The sequence below is a fragment of the Gossypium hirsutum genome, chromosome A11 (assembly GCF_007990345.1).
Source record: "Gossypium hirsutum isolate 1008001.06 chromosome A11, Gossypium_hirsutum_v2.1, whole genome shotgun sequence".
Classification (NCBI taxonomy): Eukaryota; Viridiplantae; Streptophyta; class Magnoliopsida; order Malvales; family Malvaceae; genus Gossypium; species Gossypium hirsutum.
Window position 1 is genome coordinate 107762250 of NC_053434.1, and position 17075 is coordinate 107779324.

The 17075-nt window shown below is 35.9% G+C and overlaps 1 protein-coding gene and 1 pseudogene across 1 annotated transcript; both read left to right on the forward strand.

The window, feature by feature from the left end:
• The first annotated feature begins 4558 nt into the window (after nt 1–4558).
• On the forward strand, nt 4559–5020 carry LOC121209862 (GRF1-interacting factor 1-like; annotated as a pseudogene).
• A 1007-nt stretch (nt 5021–6027) lies between these two features.
• Nucleotides 6028–16880, forward strand: LOC107889307 (myosin-11). The gene is given in 40 exon segments (XM_041081670.1): nt 6028–6298; nt 6574–6699; nt 7018–7161; nt 7291–7390; nt 7393–7435; nt 7671–7690; nt 7693–7826; nt 7916–7974; nt 8176–8335; nt 8424–8573; nt 8651–8787; nt 8878–9024; nt 9125–9226; nt 9349–9406; nt 9493–9594; nt 9697–9734; nt 9880–10006; nt 10091–10261; nt 10400–10531; nt 10640–10749; nt 10913–10973; nt 11147–11324; nt 11504–11709; nt 11809–11928; nt 12241–12339; nt 12582–12803; nt 12973–13112; nt 13275–13386; nt 13483–13524; nt 13644–13898; nt 13991–14146; nt 14237–14443; nt 14541–14684; nt 14884–14954; nt 15055–15154; nt 15232–15288; nt 15401–15457; nt 15535–15615; nt 15705–15787; nt 15951–16880. Coding segments are annotated over 40 exon segments (4665 nt in total). The 5' UTR covers nt 6028–6208; the 3' UTR covers nt 16075–16880.
• The last annotated feature ends 195 nt before the right edge of the window (nt 16881–17075 follow it).

A 17075-nucleotide genomic window follows, 5' to 3' on the forward strand; every position in this document is an offset into this window, starting at 1 on the left:
GATGACCTATTACAAGTACCTTGTTACTCTATAGCTACTTAAGCCTTGGTTTGTCACATTTTTTTTTTTTTTTTTTAGTACCTTGATGTAATTCCGGATTTTTTTTTTTTTTTTTTTTTTTTTTTTTTTTTTTTTTAATTCGATTATATTGGTTTTTTTCTATATTGATTTTCGAGGAATTCTACTAAGATGAGCCATGTTTGGTCCACGTTCATCACACCAATTATTGATACAAAAATGTAGATTGATGGTTGGAGATGATTCACACAGTTTGTCGAGAACCATAGATATAATTCTGGGTGATTAGAGAAGAAGGGAGAGTGTGGAGTAATTTCGCATATAAGAATATGGAACTGCCTCAGAGTTCCTTTGTTGATGAGAGCTACTTATAAATTCTTCATATGGCTCCTAAGGATTAGTGTTTAGAAATAAATATTGAGTTGTGTTTACTTGGAGGCTACAAATAGTCTTGTCTTCACATATTATCTTTTAGGTTTTTAATGTATCATAACGAGATGCATGTGTAAATTATATGTTACAACCATGCAAAACTATATTTTCTTTAGGATGAAGTGTTTTTAACGAGTTATCTCTACGTTTCTTTTGACATGTTGAGAGAGTTCAAATCCGGTAAAAGATTCATAACAAATATCTATAAATATCACAATAATCTCCATAAATTATGTACACATGAGCTGTAATTTAAGTTACATTACTTTAGAAAATCTAAATCATATCCGTAAATTAAATCAGAAACATAACCTAGATTGTATTAGAATCATTGAATAGAATAAGCTAAGTTTGAGTACGGAGATGGACCAAAGTGTGTCTAACACCAACAGACAAATCATTCGAAATGAAATGGTAATAATGTAATAAAAAACCATTTCGTTTTTGGTTTAATGCATTGCATTGCAAGGACCTTTCTCTTTCTACGGTAGAATTTCCAGCTCTGCTCTGTCTCTCTCAATTCTCTGTATCAGCCATCACGTGACCCTCTCTCTCTCTCTGTCACTGTCTCAATTCTCTCTTACAGACAGACAAGGAAAGTAGCAAGCAACAACCCAAAAAGGCAAACCCTTTTTTTATGAATAATTTTTTCCCTACTGAAACAGAAAGAGAAAATAGCTTTCAAGTGCTGAGAACTCAACACCCTGCACTGTCTTCTCTTCTGCCTTTGTTTTCTCTCCTCGTGTTATTTGTAACTAAGGAAAAACAAAACAACATAACAATAATAATAGCAATATAATAGGAGAGGCGAGAAAGAAAGTTAAGAACATAGAAATAGCAAAAGGGTATCTCTCTATTTGTCTCTCTTCTCTCTCTATCTCTTCTTTACAATTTTTTTTTTGCAGTGATTCTCCTCTTCAGCTCAGCGTGTTTGCATACAAAAAGAGAAAAAGAGTGAGACAAATATATATTAAAACTTTTATATATTTTTTAAAATATTTGGAGAGTCTGTGTTGGATATAAAGAAAGAAATGCAGCAGCACCTGATGCAGATGCAGCCATATGGCAGCTTATTATCCCAACAACGTCATACTGATCATATTCAACAGGTCCTCCCTTCCCTTTCCTTCCCTTCTTTCTTTCTTCCTTTTTCTTTATTGTTCTTGATCACTATGTATGTATACAGTATTTTTATTTTCTTAATAATCATTCATTCCTTTGATTAGTCTAAGGTGTTATTGGAAGCTGTATTCTCATTTATTGCTTGTAAAAGCTATTAGCTTTTCTCCTTTAGCTTAATAACTGTTGGTAAGTGGTTTTAACTTCTAATCGTTATATATTGGCTTTCATGCTGCAATGAGAAATTTTTAATGGCAATTAGTAGGTTATCATGTATAGTTTTTAATGTTTTTCCTTTCTGAAATTTGTGTATGGTTTGGGTATTTTCATTTTTGAGATTTATTACTTAACGGGTTTGGTTTGGGGACATATTTCCTGTTAATAGCTAGGTTTCATCCTATATTATGCTGTTTCTGGTTGTAGATGTTCTTATTCCAGTTTCTAATGTATTGGTATGTTATCAATTTTAACCCTAGAATAAACTTTGCTTATTGGATGCATATTTATCAACAATGTATAGCACAATATGAAAGTTTCATTTGTTGTAATTTCCTTTTATCTTTGCTATCATTAGTCATTGTAAGATGCTAAGTTACAATCCTAGACCATCAGGTATAAGTTACTCATAAAACAAGTTTAAATGATTAGCTAGTCTCTAGTAACCAGAGACACTACTAAAGAAGTGAGGAGATATTGTCCTCGAGGCTGCCAGGCTGGTGGCTTACGGAACTGCAATGGTAAATCGGAGAATTCCGGCGGACAAAACCATCTGTGTGTGCCTAACCAAGCAATATAGTGAGGATTTCTTCTATAATGAATCTCTAAGCACAGAGTAATTGGAGTTTCTTAGGAGAATATAGGTGTTGGTAATTGCAAATGGGAACGTTGTTTGATATTAACAAACTTGTTCGGATTCAGAGTGTATGCATGGAAGAACTATGCATTCTTTTTGTTACCTCACTTTTCTTGGGCCCATGACTTTAGTTCTTAATGCTTTTCTGGTAGTGGTCTCCATTAGTTCAATTTGACACATGACCTTTTGATATGTCTTTGCTTGTTATGTGGTCCTGTCTTGATAATCGTTTACTGGTGGTCCTTTCGATATGTTTTCATGTCATCTTAATGTGTTTCCTTGATACGGGACACCATTTATAACCTATATCTGTCTTTCTGAAACTAGCACTGCATCCTACTAGTTGTTTCGGTGAAGCTGTCAGAAGAATCTTGTTAATATACAAAATATATGTTCTTAATTTCTTGTATGTATGGTCATTTGGAATCTGGCTTTCGGATTAAGGTAAATCGTATGATACTTAGATTTGGTTACCTTTTCGGGATAAGCCTTGGGTCGTTTTACTTAATTTTTATTGGATTGGCAGTAACCATTATGAAGATCTTAGTACTCTCTCACTCCTCTTCCTCCCCCTAATTATTATGCGGTGATGCTTTGAGTTACTTAGAGTGGTTATGAATCAAAATGGTTTTCGGGTTCCTTTTGGTCCCAAAGGAACTTCCACTAAGATTCTAAAGCTGTATTTACTGCATGTTCTTTCCTAGTTATTGTTAAATCTTTCTTAATTTGTTCAATGGCTTCATTTTGATGCATGCAGTATCTCGATGAGAACAAGTCATTGATCTTAAAGATTGTTGAGAGCCAGAATTCTGGGAAATGAGTGAATGTGCTGAGTAAGTCCTAATTTTGAGTCTCTAATATCAAACAAATTTGGCTTTTCGGTTCGTTTTTGTTTCCTTGGCTTGCAATATCTGATACTCAATGTGGTGTTATAGCTTATACTGCTAAGTTCCTGAATTTCTTCTCTTCTGCAAGAGGTTCCCCAATAAGTGTTATTCGATAATTATGAAGGCCAGCTAAAGTATCTATAATATCAAAACATGGTATATAAGTCGAAGTGTCATTTACTACGAAAATGATCATAGATCTTAATCTTTGGCTCATGCTTACTGCTAGATCACTATTCTGCACGCGTTACTAGTTTACAAATTAGGTGTTCTTTCTATATCTCTCCGTATGGTTATTAAGTTAATTGTTACTCCATTTGAGGGTTTGCCAAAACTTAACATCCATTTATTTTCCGATGAGTTTTCATATTTGGCTGATTAAAAACATTTGTTGACATCTGGGAACCTACAGTCTGACTGTGGTGGATCATGGATATGGCTTTGGACAATGAAATATATTGAAAATTCTCTTCGTAAAACTAACAGTGCCAAGTAAATCTCAGATCACGAAATTCCCATGGCGTCAGATACCATTCATTTAAATGGATTAGGATGATAATGGAAATATCAACTGTCTAGGGAAACGACTTGTTATGCTAATTTCTTTCCATTCTTACATCTTTGCATTGGACTGAAACTACTTATGAAGTAACTGGGCTGCGTATTCACTGAGAAAGTTAAGTAAGTATGGTGTTGAATCTACCTGAATTTGCTAAATACCGGCAGAAGTCCAAAAATATGGTTATTGTAATAAAAACGAGTGATTATAAATCAGTTATATTAAGGTTCTGCATGATCCTAAGAATCAGTGCATATCTTTAAGCCAACCATAATTAAAGATATTGAGATGAGGTCTTAGAAGATCATTGACTAGCTTCAACTGTTGCAGGAACCAAGCAAGGCGCAGCGAAACCTCATGTACCTGGCTGCCATTGCGGATTCTCAACCCCAACCACCCACGGCATGCACAGTACTATCTCATTTCTAGATCATCAGTCGCTTTCTCTTTTTTCCTTTTATTGATTAGAGACTGTACATTTAAGTTAGAATCTATCATAAGCTCCTTGGGCAATCAGTACTGGAACACTAACTCAGGCAGCCGAAACCGTGAATAAATTAACTATGCCATCAGCTTGAATTGTCAAAGATATTTCAATCAGATTGAGAAAACCAATACTTTAAACACCTTTGCATTAAAATTCACTGGAACTCTCCTTCAAGCTGTAGATTTCCTACTTATCTTGTGAATTGTTTGTAGTTTCCATCTGGTGGTATCATGCAGCCAGGAGCTGGGCACTACATGCAGCACCAACAAGCTCAACAAATGACACAACAGTCGCTTATGGCTGCTCGGTCCTCAATGTTGTATTCTCAGCAACCATTTTCTGCACTGCAACAACAACAGCAGCAAGCTTTGCACAGTCAGCTTGGCATGAGCTCTGGCGGAAGCACAGGCCTTCATATGCTGCAAACTGAATCTAGTACTGCAGGTGGCAGTGGAGCACTTGGGGCCGGAGGGTTTCCTGATTTGGACGTGGTTCTTCTGGAGAAGGCATCCATGGTGGCAGGCCAATGGCAGGTGGAAGCAAGCAAGATATCGGGAGTGCCGGCTCAGCTGAAGGTCGTGGAGGAAGCTCTGGTGGTCAGGGTGGTGGTGATGGGGGTGAAACCCTTTACTTAAAAGCAGCCAATGATGGGAACTGAAAGGTAACACCAGTTGGTCCTACGGATCTGTTTTATCATTGAAAAACGGATGGAATGGGAGGAAATTTTCTTGCTCAAGGAACTTGTTCCTTATGCCAAAAAAGAAGCTAGGAAATAGGCTTTAGACCTTAAACCATTTGGTTTTATGGTTTCAAGTGTGAGACACTGCATCTTATGGTAATCGAACATGTAAATTTGTGGGTCTCATGTTTCAGCATTCCTTAATTTGTGTTTTATTTAATGTGGTTATGGTTCACTTTTATTATGACTCTGTTTCGACCATGTTTCAGTGGATGAATTTGTATGGTCATTTACAGAGGTTGCATATGAAAAATTGAGTATCTTTGCTTTCCCTTTACACCCATCTCTTTGATTTAATTATTATTTGCGCTTGCATTTATGTAAGCAGATTGAGGTATCTTTCACTAACATCACTGACAAATTTATTGGTAAAAAGCTTAAATAAAATTACTTTTTTATCAAAATATTGTTAATTGGTTTTTGTTAAATTTAACTCTGTTTTATCAATAAGATTTTAATTTTTAAATTAAACTGAAATTCGTTGAATTTTAACTAAAGTTTAAATATCGAAAATGAGTATAGGGATTGGAACATAATTAAACCATTTAAAAGATACAGCTTTTTAATTTTTAGAAATTTATTGCATGCATAAACTCAAAACGAATACACGAGAAAATTTGAGGAATACAGAGACCAATAGTTATCGTAATTATATCCTTCCATATTCCTGGTGCCACTCTGTAAATCACCATAAATTCAGATGAGATTTAGAAAACAATCAAAAGACTTGGTTTAGTAACCACGAATTTGGGGCGAAAACAAAGGGTTAAAAGAAAAAACCGAACTTAACGGTATGTTGAACAATGTCAGACTCTGAATAACCCATCATTCACTTCCATACAAAACCAATAACTCACCACTCTTTTCTCTGTCTCTCTAATTTCCCCAGAAGTTAATTACATTTGCATTCCATTGCATTGCACTTTCTTTTTCAACAAACTGAGGCTCTTTAATCTTCTTATTTCTTGCTTTTAATTATTATACATGTTTTGGAGCTTCATTTCTTGCTATCAATTAAGTTCTTTGGCAACTTGGGTTGTTACCCTTTTCTTATTTTAACTTTGATTGATATCAGATTAAGAGGCAAAAAGTTTTGGTTACAAGTGGTTTAAGCATGATTCGATTTTTTGAGTTCGATCGATGGTCTGCTTTAAGGAAGAAAGTAACTACAGGTCGCCAGGCTTCGGATGAGAACTTAACGATGGTAATCTGAAGTTTAGACACTACTCGATTTTATTTATTTAATTCTTTGTGCGAACAAATGCTGAGTTTCGAACTTTAGACTCACTGAATGTTACTATTAAAGGTGATTGCATGGCTGGTTCATGTGTTATTAGGCGCTGTCTGTTGTAAAAGCTAATGTTTTGTGTGTGTGTGTGTGTGAGAGAAAGATTATGAAATAAAGCATTGAAAGTGGTAATTCATTAGGCTTTGTTGCTTTGCAAAATGTTAATAATGGTTTTGATACTGTGATTGCAGGCAACGGTAAATATTACTGTAGGGTCTCACGTGTGGGTTGAAGACCCAGATGAATCTTGGATTGATGGGGTGGTTTCGAAAATTACTGGAAAAGATGTTGCGATTAACACCACTAATGGAAAAACGGTATGCTTTATTACCTGTAATAACAGAAATTGATTGTGAAGGACTAGTGAAATTTTAGTACCTTCGGAATCTATCAAAATGATACAAACTTATCCTACCTAGATTCAGGACGAGCGTCATGTATATGATATATGTCTGACATGAATGCTTTTATTATTTTCTAAGTTTTTGATTTATTTGGAACATCAATCATATTCGAATATGTGTTTGTAGAAAAATGAAGTCACAGGTTCTTAATTTTAGTATTATGTAAAATGTATTCACGTAAGGTTTTCCTGGGATTTGAGATTGACGTTTGTCATGTTGATTAACTTGAAGGTCACTGAAAAATTATCAAAAATATATCCAAAAGACTTGGAAGCTCCACCTGGTGGAGTTGATGACATGACCAAGCTATCTTATCTACATGAGCCTGGAGTTTTGCAGAATTTGAAAGCTAGATATGAACTCAATGAAATTTATGTAATCTTTCTCTTCCTTCATGTAATCACAAATGATAGTTTCATGCATTTTTGTGCTTCTTTTGGCTACACATACACACACACACACACGTATATATATCTATTATGTTTGACATACTGGTGATGGCAGACTTATACAGGAAATATATTAATTGCTATTAATCCATTCCAAAAACTGCCTCACATCTATGATTCTCATATGATGCAACAATACAAGGGAGCCCCATTTGGGAACTAAGTCCTCATGTTTTTGCAGTTGCTGATGTTGCATACAGGTTATTGTTTTTCTTCTTTACTTTTTCCGTTTAGTTCTTTGGGTTAATATGTAGTTTGCCCCCTGGATTTATACAAAAGTACCTAGTTGGTACCCGAACTATTTTTTTTTACCTAGTTGTTACCTGACCTTTATCCTTTTGGACAAATTTAGGGGCAAACTAAATATTAACCCTAGTTCTTTTTATTTGTTTTATAATTGGTGAACAAATTTTAAATTATATCAACTTCAATCAGGGCCATGATTAATGAAGGAAAAGCAATTCAATTCTGGTTAGTGGTGAAAGTGGAGCAGGTAAAACTGAGACCACAAAGATGCTTATGCGATACCTTGCCTTTCTTGGTGGTCGAGTTGCCACCGAAGGACGGACAGTAGAACAACAAGTTCTTGAAGTATGATCCATAACTCGTATTATCTTCCATAAAGCATGTTTTAATTCTTGCATGATTACTGAGAAGAGCATTATACCATCCGAATGCAGTCTAATCCAGTTCTTGAAGCATTTGGCAATGCTAAAACTGTTCGAAATAACAACTCCAGGTACGACACTCCATTAAAGGAAATAACTCCAACTGATAATTAATCACTGAGAAAATATACATCAGGCAATTTATTTGATCAAATCTTTCTTGCTGCAGAAGAAACTACTCTGCTCATCACATTAATAGCATTTGATGTTCGTTATATACAAGAATCTGTAGTTTGACACTGATCTTTCCTAAAACTTTTTTGCTGGTGCAGTCGTTTCGGTAAATTTGTTGAGATCCAGTTTGATAAGCATGGAAGAATATCAGGAGCTGCTATCAGAACTTACCTTCTAGAGAGATCTCGTGTTTGCCAAGTTTCTGACCCTGAGCGCAACTACCACTGTTTTTATCTTCTTTGTGCGGCACCACAGGAGGTATTTTTGGCTTATTATGAGATTATCTATATATTAATGAATATTATCCATTTTCTTTTCTTGGGGGCTTAATTTATATCATTGGCAGGAAGTTGATAAGTATAAGTTGGGAAACCCCAAAAGCTTTCACTATCTTAACCAGTCACGCTGCTATGAACTGGTTGGTGTAAGTGATGCCCAAGATTATCTTGCGACACGGAGAGCTATGGATATTGTCGGAATTAGTGACAAGGAGCAGGTATAACTCTTCAAGCTGCAGTATTCAGCTGCATTGTGATACAAAAACGAGGAATGACCGACCTTTTTGTTTCCCAGGAAGCCATTTTCAGAGTTGTTGCTGCAATTCTCCATCTTGGAAACATTTGTTTCACTAAAGGAAAGGAAGTTGATTCATCAGTTCCGAAAGATGACCAGGCTAAGTTCCATCTGAAGACAACAGCAGAGCTTCTCATGTATATGCTTTTTCTTCATGTCACAAGGTCATTTTTTCTGGTATCTTCCCTTTCATATTCGTTTAATCGTCCTGTTTCACTTCATTATAGGTGTGATGTTAATGCCTTAGAAGATGCATTGTGTAAGCGTGTTATGGTCACACCTGAGGAAGTTATAAAGAGAAGTCTCGATCCTCAAAGCGCTACAATTAGCAGGGATGGCTTGGCTAAAACACTTTATTCACGATTGTTCGACTGGTGAGAAGCTTATACATGAGATAATCTCTTATGATAAGGCAAAGCAGATTTGAATTTTCTGATGCTTAGGTAATGGTAAGTTGCATCTCCTTGTATGCAGGCTGGTAGATAAAATTAATAAGTCAATTGGACAAGATCCAAACTCGAAATTTTTAATAGGAGTCCTCGACATCTACGGCTTCGAAAGCTTTAAGACTAATAGGTATGCTCTATGCTTGTAATCTTTACAAATAGATGGACTATTGTCTTCGAGATATTGCAGAAAATTACCTTTAATTGGTTAAGCAGTCTTGTGACTTCATTTCACCTTATCTCACCCTGCAGCTTTGAGCAGTTTTGTATTAACTTCACCAATGAGAAGCTGCAACAGCATTTCAATCAGGTAAGGTCTTAAATTATGTTGACCACTAGATCTATTTTTTCAATCAGAAACTATTAACTTAATTGTTTCTGGTATATATTCTTCAGCATGTATTTAAGATGGAGCAAGAAGAGTACACAAAAGAGAAGATCAATTGGAGCTACATTGAATTTGTTGATAACCAGGATGTCCTCGACCTTATTGAAAAGGTTATATTCCCCTACACGTTATGCATATTGGCCATCACCTTTTTCATTTCTATTATTTTTCATTATTTTACTTGATGTACTTTTTCCTTCTTATATTGGCAGAAACCTGGAGGAATTGTTGCTCTTCTAGATGAAGCTTGGTATAATATTGTTCTTCCATTTATTTGCTTCAAAATTTTGCTACTTCTTCTCAAAGAAATTTATCTGTAATTCATTACATAACTTCAGTTTATGCTGCTAGTCGATGAACAACATAATTACTGTCTTATTAACTATATTTTTCAGCATGTTCCCGAAATCAACTCATGAAACTTTTGCAAACAAGCTTTATCAGACGTTTAAGAACCACAAGAGATTCATTAAGCCGAAATTGTCTCGCACTGATTTCACCATTGCTCATTATGCTGGAGATGTATGTTCCCATTAGCAAAGTGCTTATGAGTAAATAGTTGGAGGTGATATGTCAATTAAGATTCCTAACAACATTCCTTTTCAGGTTCTATACCAATCTGATCAATTTTTGGACAAAAACAAGGATTATGTGGTTCCCGAACATCAAGACTTGTTGAGTGCTTCCAAATGTTCGTTTGTATCAGGCCTTTTCCCTCCACTTCCAGAAGAAACATCTAAATCATCCAAGTTTTCTTCAATTGGTTCTCGTTTTAAGGTAGTTTTGCTTTATGTTTGTCTTCATGATTTTGGTTGAGTCCCTTGTATCAATTGACTTCATTACACTGCCGCATATAACATGTTATATGCTGCAAGAGCTAGAGGATTAACACTGTCTTGATAAATGGTGCTGCAGCTCCAACTACAGTCTCTAATGGACACATTAAATTCTACGGAACCTCACTACATCCGATGTGTAAAGCCGAACAACCAACTTAAGCCTGCTATATTTGAGAATGTTAATATCATGCAACAACTCCGTTGTGGTGTGAGTACATATTTCTTCTTTTATGATCCGAATTTTTCCATTTTGAACTGGTTTTTATCATATCTTCTCTCTTAGATGTTTTATTTTAACTAGAAGTTGGTCTTGTAGGGTGTTCTAGAGGCAATCAGAATCAGTATGGCCGGATATCCAACTCGCAAACCTTTCTTTGAATTCATTAACCGATTCGGGCTGCTTCATCCTGAGGCTTTGGAAGGAAAGTAAGTTGAGCTCTTTTAGTTTAAATTCATGATTAACTTCCATGAAAATGGTAAAATTCCGTTTGACAAAAGAGATTGGAGCTATGAATTTATTGCTGCACTCTACTGGTTACAGCTGAAAACTAATGTCAATGCTCTTCTCCTTGATTTCATCTGTAATCAGCTATGATGAAAAGGTTGCATGCCAGAAGATTCTGGAAAAGGCCGGACTTCTAGGGTATCAAGTAATACAACAATTTTAATGCAACTGTTGGAACTGTTATATTGTTTGACCTATGTCCTTTTTCTTCTTCTCTATACATGCTTTAGGACTAAAAAGTTGCATACATTAGTACTTTATAATTGTAATATTGTACTGAGGAAGCATAGTTAAGTGATCTCAAAATGGTTTTTGCAGATAGGCCTAACAAAGATCTTTCTGAGAGCTGGTCAGATGGCAGAATTAGATGCAAGGAGAGCAGAAGTACTCAATACTGCTGCCAAAACTATACAGCGGCGGATTCGTACCCATATATCTCGTAAAAGATTCCTTGCAATACAAAAGGCATCTATTAATCTTCAGGCCATATGTAGAGGTGAGTGTTAAAAAAGAAATATACTGTAACGACCTCTGGTCTTAGTGTATGTTCTGGTGGGTTTCGATAGTATCTTGCCGTTTATTTTGTGTTAACTCTTCTATGGGGAATGGGAAACAAGATATAGGGAGACTGAGACGTCTAACATGCTAATTAACTACCTTATGTCTAATATGTAGGAAGATTGGCTTGCAAAGTTTATAGTAACAAGAGAGAGCAGGCAGCAGTTTTGAAAATTCAGAAGAACGTAAGGAGGCACCAATCTAGACAAGCCTATAAGAAGCTTCATGTATCAGCCCTTGTCTTACAGACAGGCATGAGGGCAATGGCTGCTCATAATGAATTGAGATTCAGGAAGTTAAATAAAGCTGCTACATTGGTTCAGGTTATATTCTAAATCATATTAGGTTGCTTGAAAAATTTGCTCCTTGTCTATCCATTTCAGAATTGTCCTTGTTTAAAATGGAAAAACAAAACATTGCAGGCTCGATGGCGTTGTCGCAGAGCTGCTACATATTATAAGAAGCTCAAAAGAGGATGTATAGTGACACAAACCAGGTGGAGGGGAAGAGTTGCAAGAAGAGAGCTTAGAAAGCTCAAAATGGTCTGTGTTGGATTATCTTCTTCTACAGTCTTTATAAAATTTATTTCTTTCTAATAGTCCTTCTTATCTGGCAGGTTTTGAATCTTTTTGTGTACTGCACTATGTCCATCAACTGATGTTTCATATTGCTGTCTTGACATGATGTTGTTATAGAATTTAACATCATTAATCAACTGATCTGTGTTTTTCTCAATAAGCTTATAGCAGTTTTCTTGGTGCAAAACATACATCAAGCACGGTGCTTCTTCCAAGGACAAACGTTTGATTTTCTTTCTATTAATGCTTTCCATTTTTCCTTGATTTTATATGTAGGCTGCAAGGGAAACAGGTGCACTAAAAGAAGCGAAGGATAAACTTGAAAAGAATGTGGAGGAACTTACTTGGCGTTTACAGCTTGAGAAACGTTTAAGGGTAACTATTTAATCATGCAGAACGATAATGTTTGGTAGAAAAGTGCTAAACCATGAAACATGACAGTTCTAATGGAAGTTGCCTGGTTGTATCCTGTGTAATAACAAGCAATAATGCCAACATTCTAGAATTTCATCAGTTTTTAAGTGTTTCGAAATCTGCAGATATTATACTGTATCCTATGCTGCTTTCTTTTAGATATATATATATGTTCATTGAAAGCCTTGAAACCATGTATGCAGACTGATCTAGAAGAAGCAAAAGCTCAGGAGGTAGCAAAACTGCAAAACACGTTGCAAGAAATGCAGAAAACAATTGATGAAACCAATGAATTGCTTGAAAAAGAACGAGAGTCTGCAAAGAAAGCCATCGAAGAAGCGCCTCCTGTTGTACAAGAGAAAGAAGTTTTAGTTGAAGATACAAAGCAAATTGAATCTCTAACAGAAGAATTGGAAACCCTAAAGGTATAAAGGTTTACTTTACAATTAGTATGTGGTACTTATTTTTCATTTAATGGATCAAGCAAGTAATAGAACATAAACAATTTGCTCTAGAACAAAATTATATACTCGAAAATACTGCAGTTGATTATAAATAGCTTATGATCTTGACATTGCTGTTATGTCCAAACAGACCTCATTAGACTCGGAAAAACAAAGAGCAGACAGTGCTGAAGAAAAATACAATGAACTCAAAGAGTCAAGTGAAGAAACTGGAAAAAAACTGGACGAAACAGAAAAAAAACTTAAACAACTCCAGGACACATTGAGAGGGTAGTGTATGAACAATAATTTTTCGTACTAGTTTACTATAAATGCTCATGTTTTTTTTTTTCTCAAGAACATATAATGCATGAGTTTTATACTGTTGAAATTCTTGCTCACTTCCATATATCACCACATTAAACTCATCCTGACATGGTTACTTGAAATCAGGTTAGAGGAGAAGCTCACTAATCTAGAATCGGAGAATAAAGTACTACGGCAACAGGCTGTATCCATGACTCCAAATAAGTTCCTTTCTGGACGCTCGAGATCGATTTTGCAGGTATTTAGAATAATAACGAGCTTCTAAATATTTCCAATTTAAATTTTATTGTCTCAAAGGACTAAGGAGATTTACCTGCTGTCTAATGATTGGCAGAGAGGTTCTGAAAGTGGGCATCTAGAATCAAGGGTACCCATTGTGAGTAAATTTCTTATAACTCTATGCTATAAAAGGAGTCAAGAAAACGAAATAAAAATCCAATACATGGTGTTCTTTATTGTCTAAAATTTCTTGTTCTGAACGAAGTATTTTAACAGGATCTTCACAGCAGCTCAATAAACCATAGAGAGCCACACGAAGTGGAGGAGAAACCGCAAAAATCACTAAATGAGAAACAACAGGAAAACCAGGATTTGCTCATTCGATGTATTGCGCAACATTTAGGCTTTGCAGGGAACAGGCCTATTGCAGCTTGTATCATTTACAAATGTCTTCTGCAATGGAGATCGTTCGAAGTTGAGCGAACTAGTGTCTTTGATCGGATCATTCAGACTATAGGCAATGCTATTGAGGTGGAAATGTCAAACTTTTGCACCAACTTTTCTAAAAGATATGGTTAGAAACTTCAGATTCTTAAGGCTGATTGTTGGCATTTTAATTTCAGACCCAGGATAACAATGATGTCTTGGCCTATTGGTTATCCAATGCCTCCACACTTCTCTTGCTACTCCAGCGCACATTAAAAGCTAGTGGTGCTGCTGGAATGACTCCACAACGCCGTCGATCATCATCAGCTACTTTGTTTGGGAGAATGACTCAAGTAAAAAGCTTTCTCATTAATGCCAAATCATGACGTTCAGGAAATAACATTTCTGTAACTAATCCATGTGTTGCTATTATTTTCTTAAAGAGTTTCCGTGGAGCTCCACAAGGTGTCAGTCTTGCCTTAATTAATGGAGGTGTCACCGCTGGGGTGGACACTTTACGGCAAGTTGAAGCCAAGTACCCAGCCTTGCTTTTTAAGCAACAGCTTACAGCATATGTGGAGAAGATATATGGAATGATCAGAGATAATCTGAAGAAAGAAATTTCACCATTGCTTGGATTGTGCATACAGGTAACATATATATCAGAATCAGATTATGTGAAGGCAGTAATCAGAAGAAATAAATCACAACTACTTCTATGACTCATATATGGATACAATGATATAGGCACCAAGAACATCCAGAGCAAGCTTGGTTAAAGGAGCATCGCGATCCGTTGCAAATACTGCAGGCCAACAGGCTTTGATTGCTCACTGGCAAGGGATTGTGAAGAGCCTTGGAAATTTCTTGAACACGTTGAAACTAAATTTTGTTAGTTTTCACATCCATTCCCCCCCCCCTTCTCGTTCATATCTCTAGCTTGTCTTCTGCACAGAGCTTCAAACTAAAGTTTCAAACTGAACTTAGTTCCGCTGAGTCGTTGAGTTTAATTATTCATATCTTTACTATTTGCAATGTATGTTTAAGCAAGATTTCCCTAAGGATTAATGTTGTTTGATTCCCTTTACAGGTACCTCCATTCTTAGTCCGTAAGGTGTTTACACAGATATTCTCATTCATCAATGTTCAGCTATTCAACAGGTTACTGTTCATGCTGTTACTTTAATGCTTTACGCTTGGTTTTTTCTGCTGTATGCAGAAACTTTTTTATATGGCATACCAATACACTATTCTATTGCAGTCTTTTGTTGAGGAGAGAGTGTTGTTCATTCAGTAATGGTGAATATGTTAAAGCTGGGTTAGCTGAACTTGAACACTGGTGTTATGAGGCAACCGATGAGGTACCTTTAACTGCCTCCCTGTTTGCTTTCTGGTTCAAGGAGAATACTTGCAAAACTTGATAGATCTGTAAATGCAGTATGCAGGTTTAGCTTGGGATGAGCTCAAGCATATACGGCAGGCCATCGGTTTTCTAGTATGTTCCCATTCTTACAACACTTTAGATCTGTTCTTCCATTTTCTTGTTATGACATTCAAGAATAAAAGAAGTGGTGCACGATATCAATGTTATTCTATTTTTGATTTAGGTAATACATCAAAAATCTAAGAAAACACTGGATGAAATAAGCCACGATCTTTGTCCGGTAAGCCACTGGCATCACTACTGTCCAAATCTTCCCTGGATCTGAAGCCTTAAGCGATTTTCATTCTTCACCTACAGGTCCTCAGTATACAGCAGCTGTATCGTATTAGTACGATGTATTGGGACGACAAGTATGGCACGCATAGTGTGTCCCCCGATGTAAGTTTCAAGAGATGCAGTTTGTCAAACTAGATTAAAAGATATCCACTGGTTTAATAATATGACTTGGCTCGATTATCGACTTCTAGGTAATAGCCAATATGAGAGTGTTGATGACAGAAGATTCCAACAATGCTGTTAGTAATTCCTTCCTGCTGGATGATGATTCAAGGTTAGCATTTACATTCCACTATGTGATGATGATCTATTTGGCCCTCAACCTTTGTTTTTCACCATCTAGGATGCATTGCTCTTAAAGCTAATTGAAAACATTACCTGGAAACCAGCTGAGCTCGTTTTTTAACTGACTTCCCACAACTTTTATCGTTTTGCAGCATTCCATTTTCAGTTGACGACCTATCAAAGTCGATGGAACAAATAGACATTGCGGACATTGAACCACCGCCACTTATTCGCGAGAACATAGGCTTTAGTTTCTTGTTGCCACGTTCAGATTAATCAAATCTGATTCCAGCAATGGATTGCTTCTTCCAAGGTGTAGATTCACCTTCCAACCTCATTAACGGTGAATGTCCTTAAGGTGTTCATTCATCTTGCTTTAAGACTAGAAATATTTGTCCAAAATTTTGTTTTCACATTATAGGTCATTGATTCAAAGAGGAATATGTCTTTCTTCCCTACTTAGCACAGTTGTCTAAATTTTCACTTATGTTGTACAATTAGTTCATCCTTTTTATCTATGGGAAAAATAATTAAAGCAGAGAACTATTTTCACATTTTGCAGTATTTCTAGTCCAATCTTCTAGGCCAATTATTTCACTATGTAACATTTCCTCAGTTTACTCTTTTCCATGAACACACTATTACTACCAATAAATGCAGGACTTTGAATAATTAGTACCATATACTATGACAGTCCAAGAACTCATGACATGAGGTGTAGTCATCAAATGAAAGGAAAAAGGCACCAATCTAATAACTAATCACCAAGAAATAATAATTTTTTTTGACATATCAAGAAAATTGAAGTTTTCCTCCCATACTTGTACACTTGGAAAGATACTTAAAAAGAACAATTCCCTCAAAACTTGCTTTTTCCTTCATTGTTCACCAAGAAAACAATAATTTTGGCCATCCATGACCCAACTACTAACATTCAATCACATATTCATGATGTACATATATATATATCAATGCCACTAAAACAACAAAATGAAGATAGTTTCCTGAGTCGCAAGTAGAATATGAATGGGGTTGTCTTAAAAACACTAGACAGAACATCCAATGCTTAAACTGACACAAACCCAGAAGTCAAAATGAGATGATCGACCCAAAAAATGCAAGTTTAACAAGACGAAATGCCCTTCAAAGAAAAAATGAAAATCTTGTGTTGCTTATCTTGTTTGGCCATAGAGAAAGAGAGTATCCTTAAAAGGCTTGATAAAAGGAGGAACCAACTGGGAGAGCTTCCTCAAAATACTCGGAAAAGTAAATGAGGA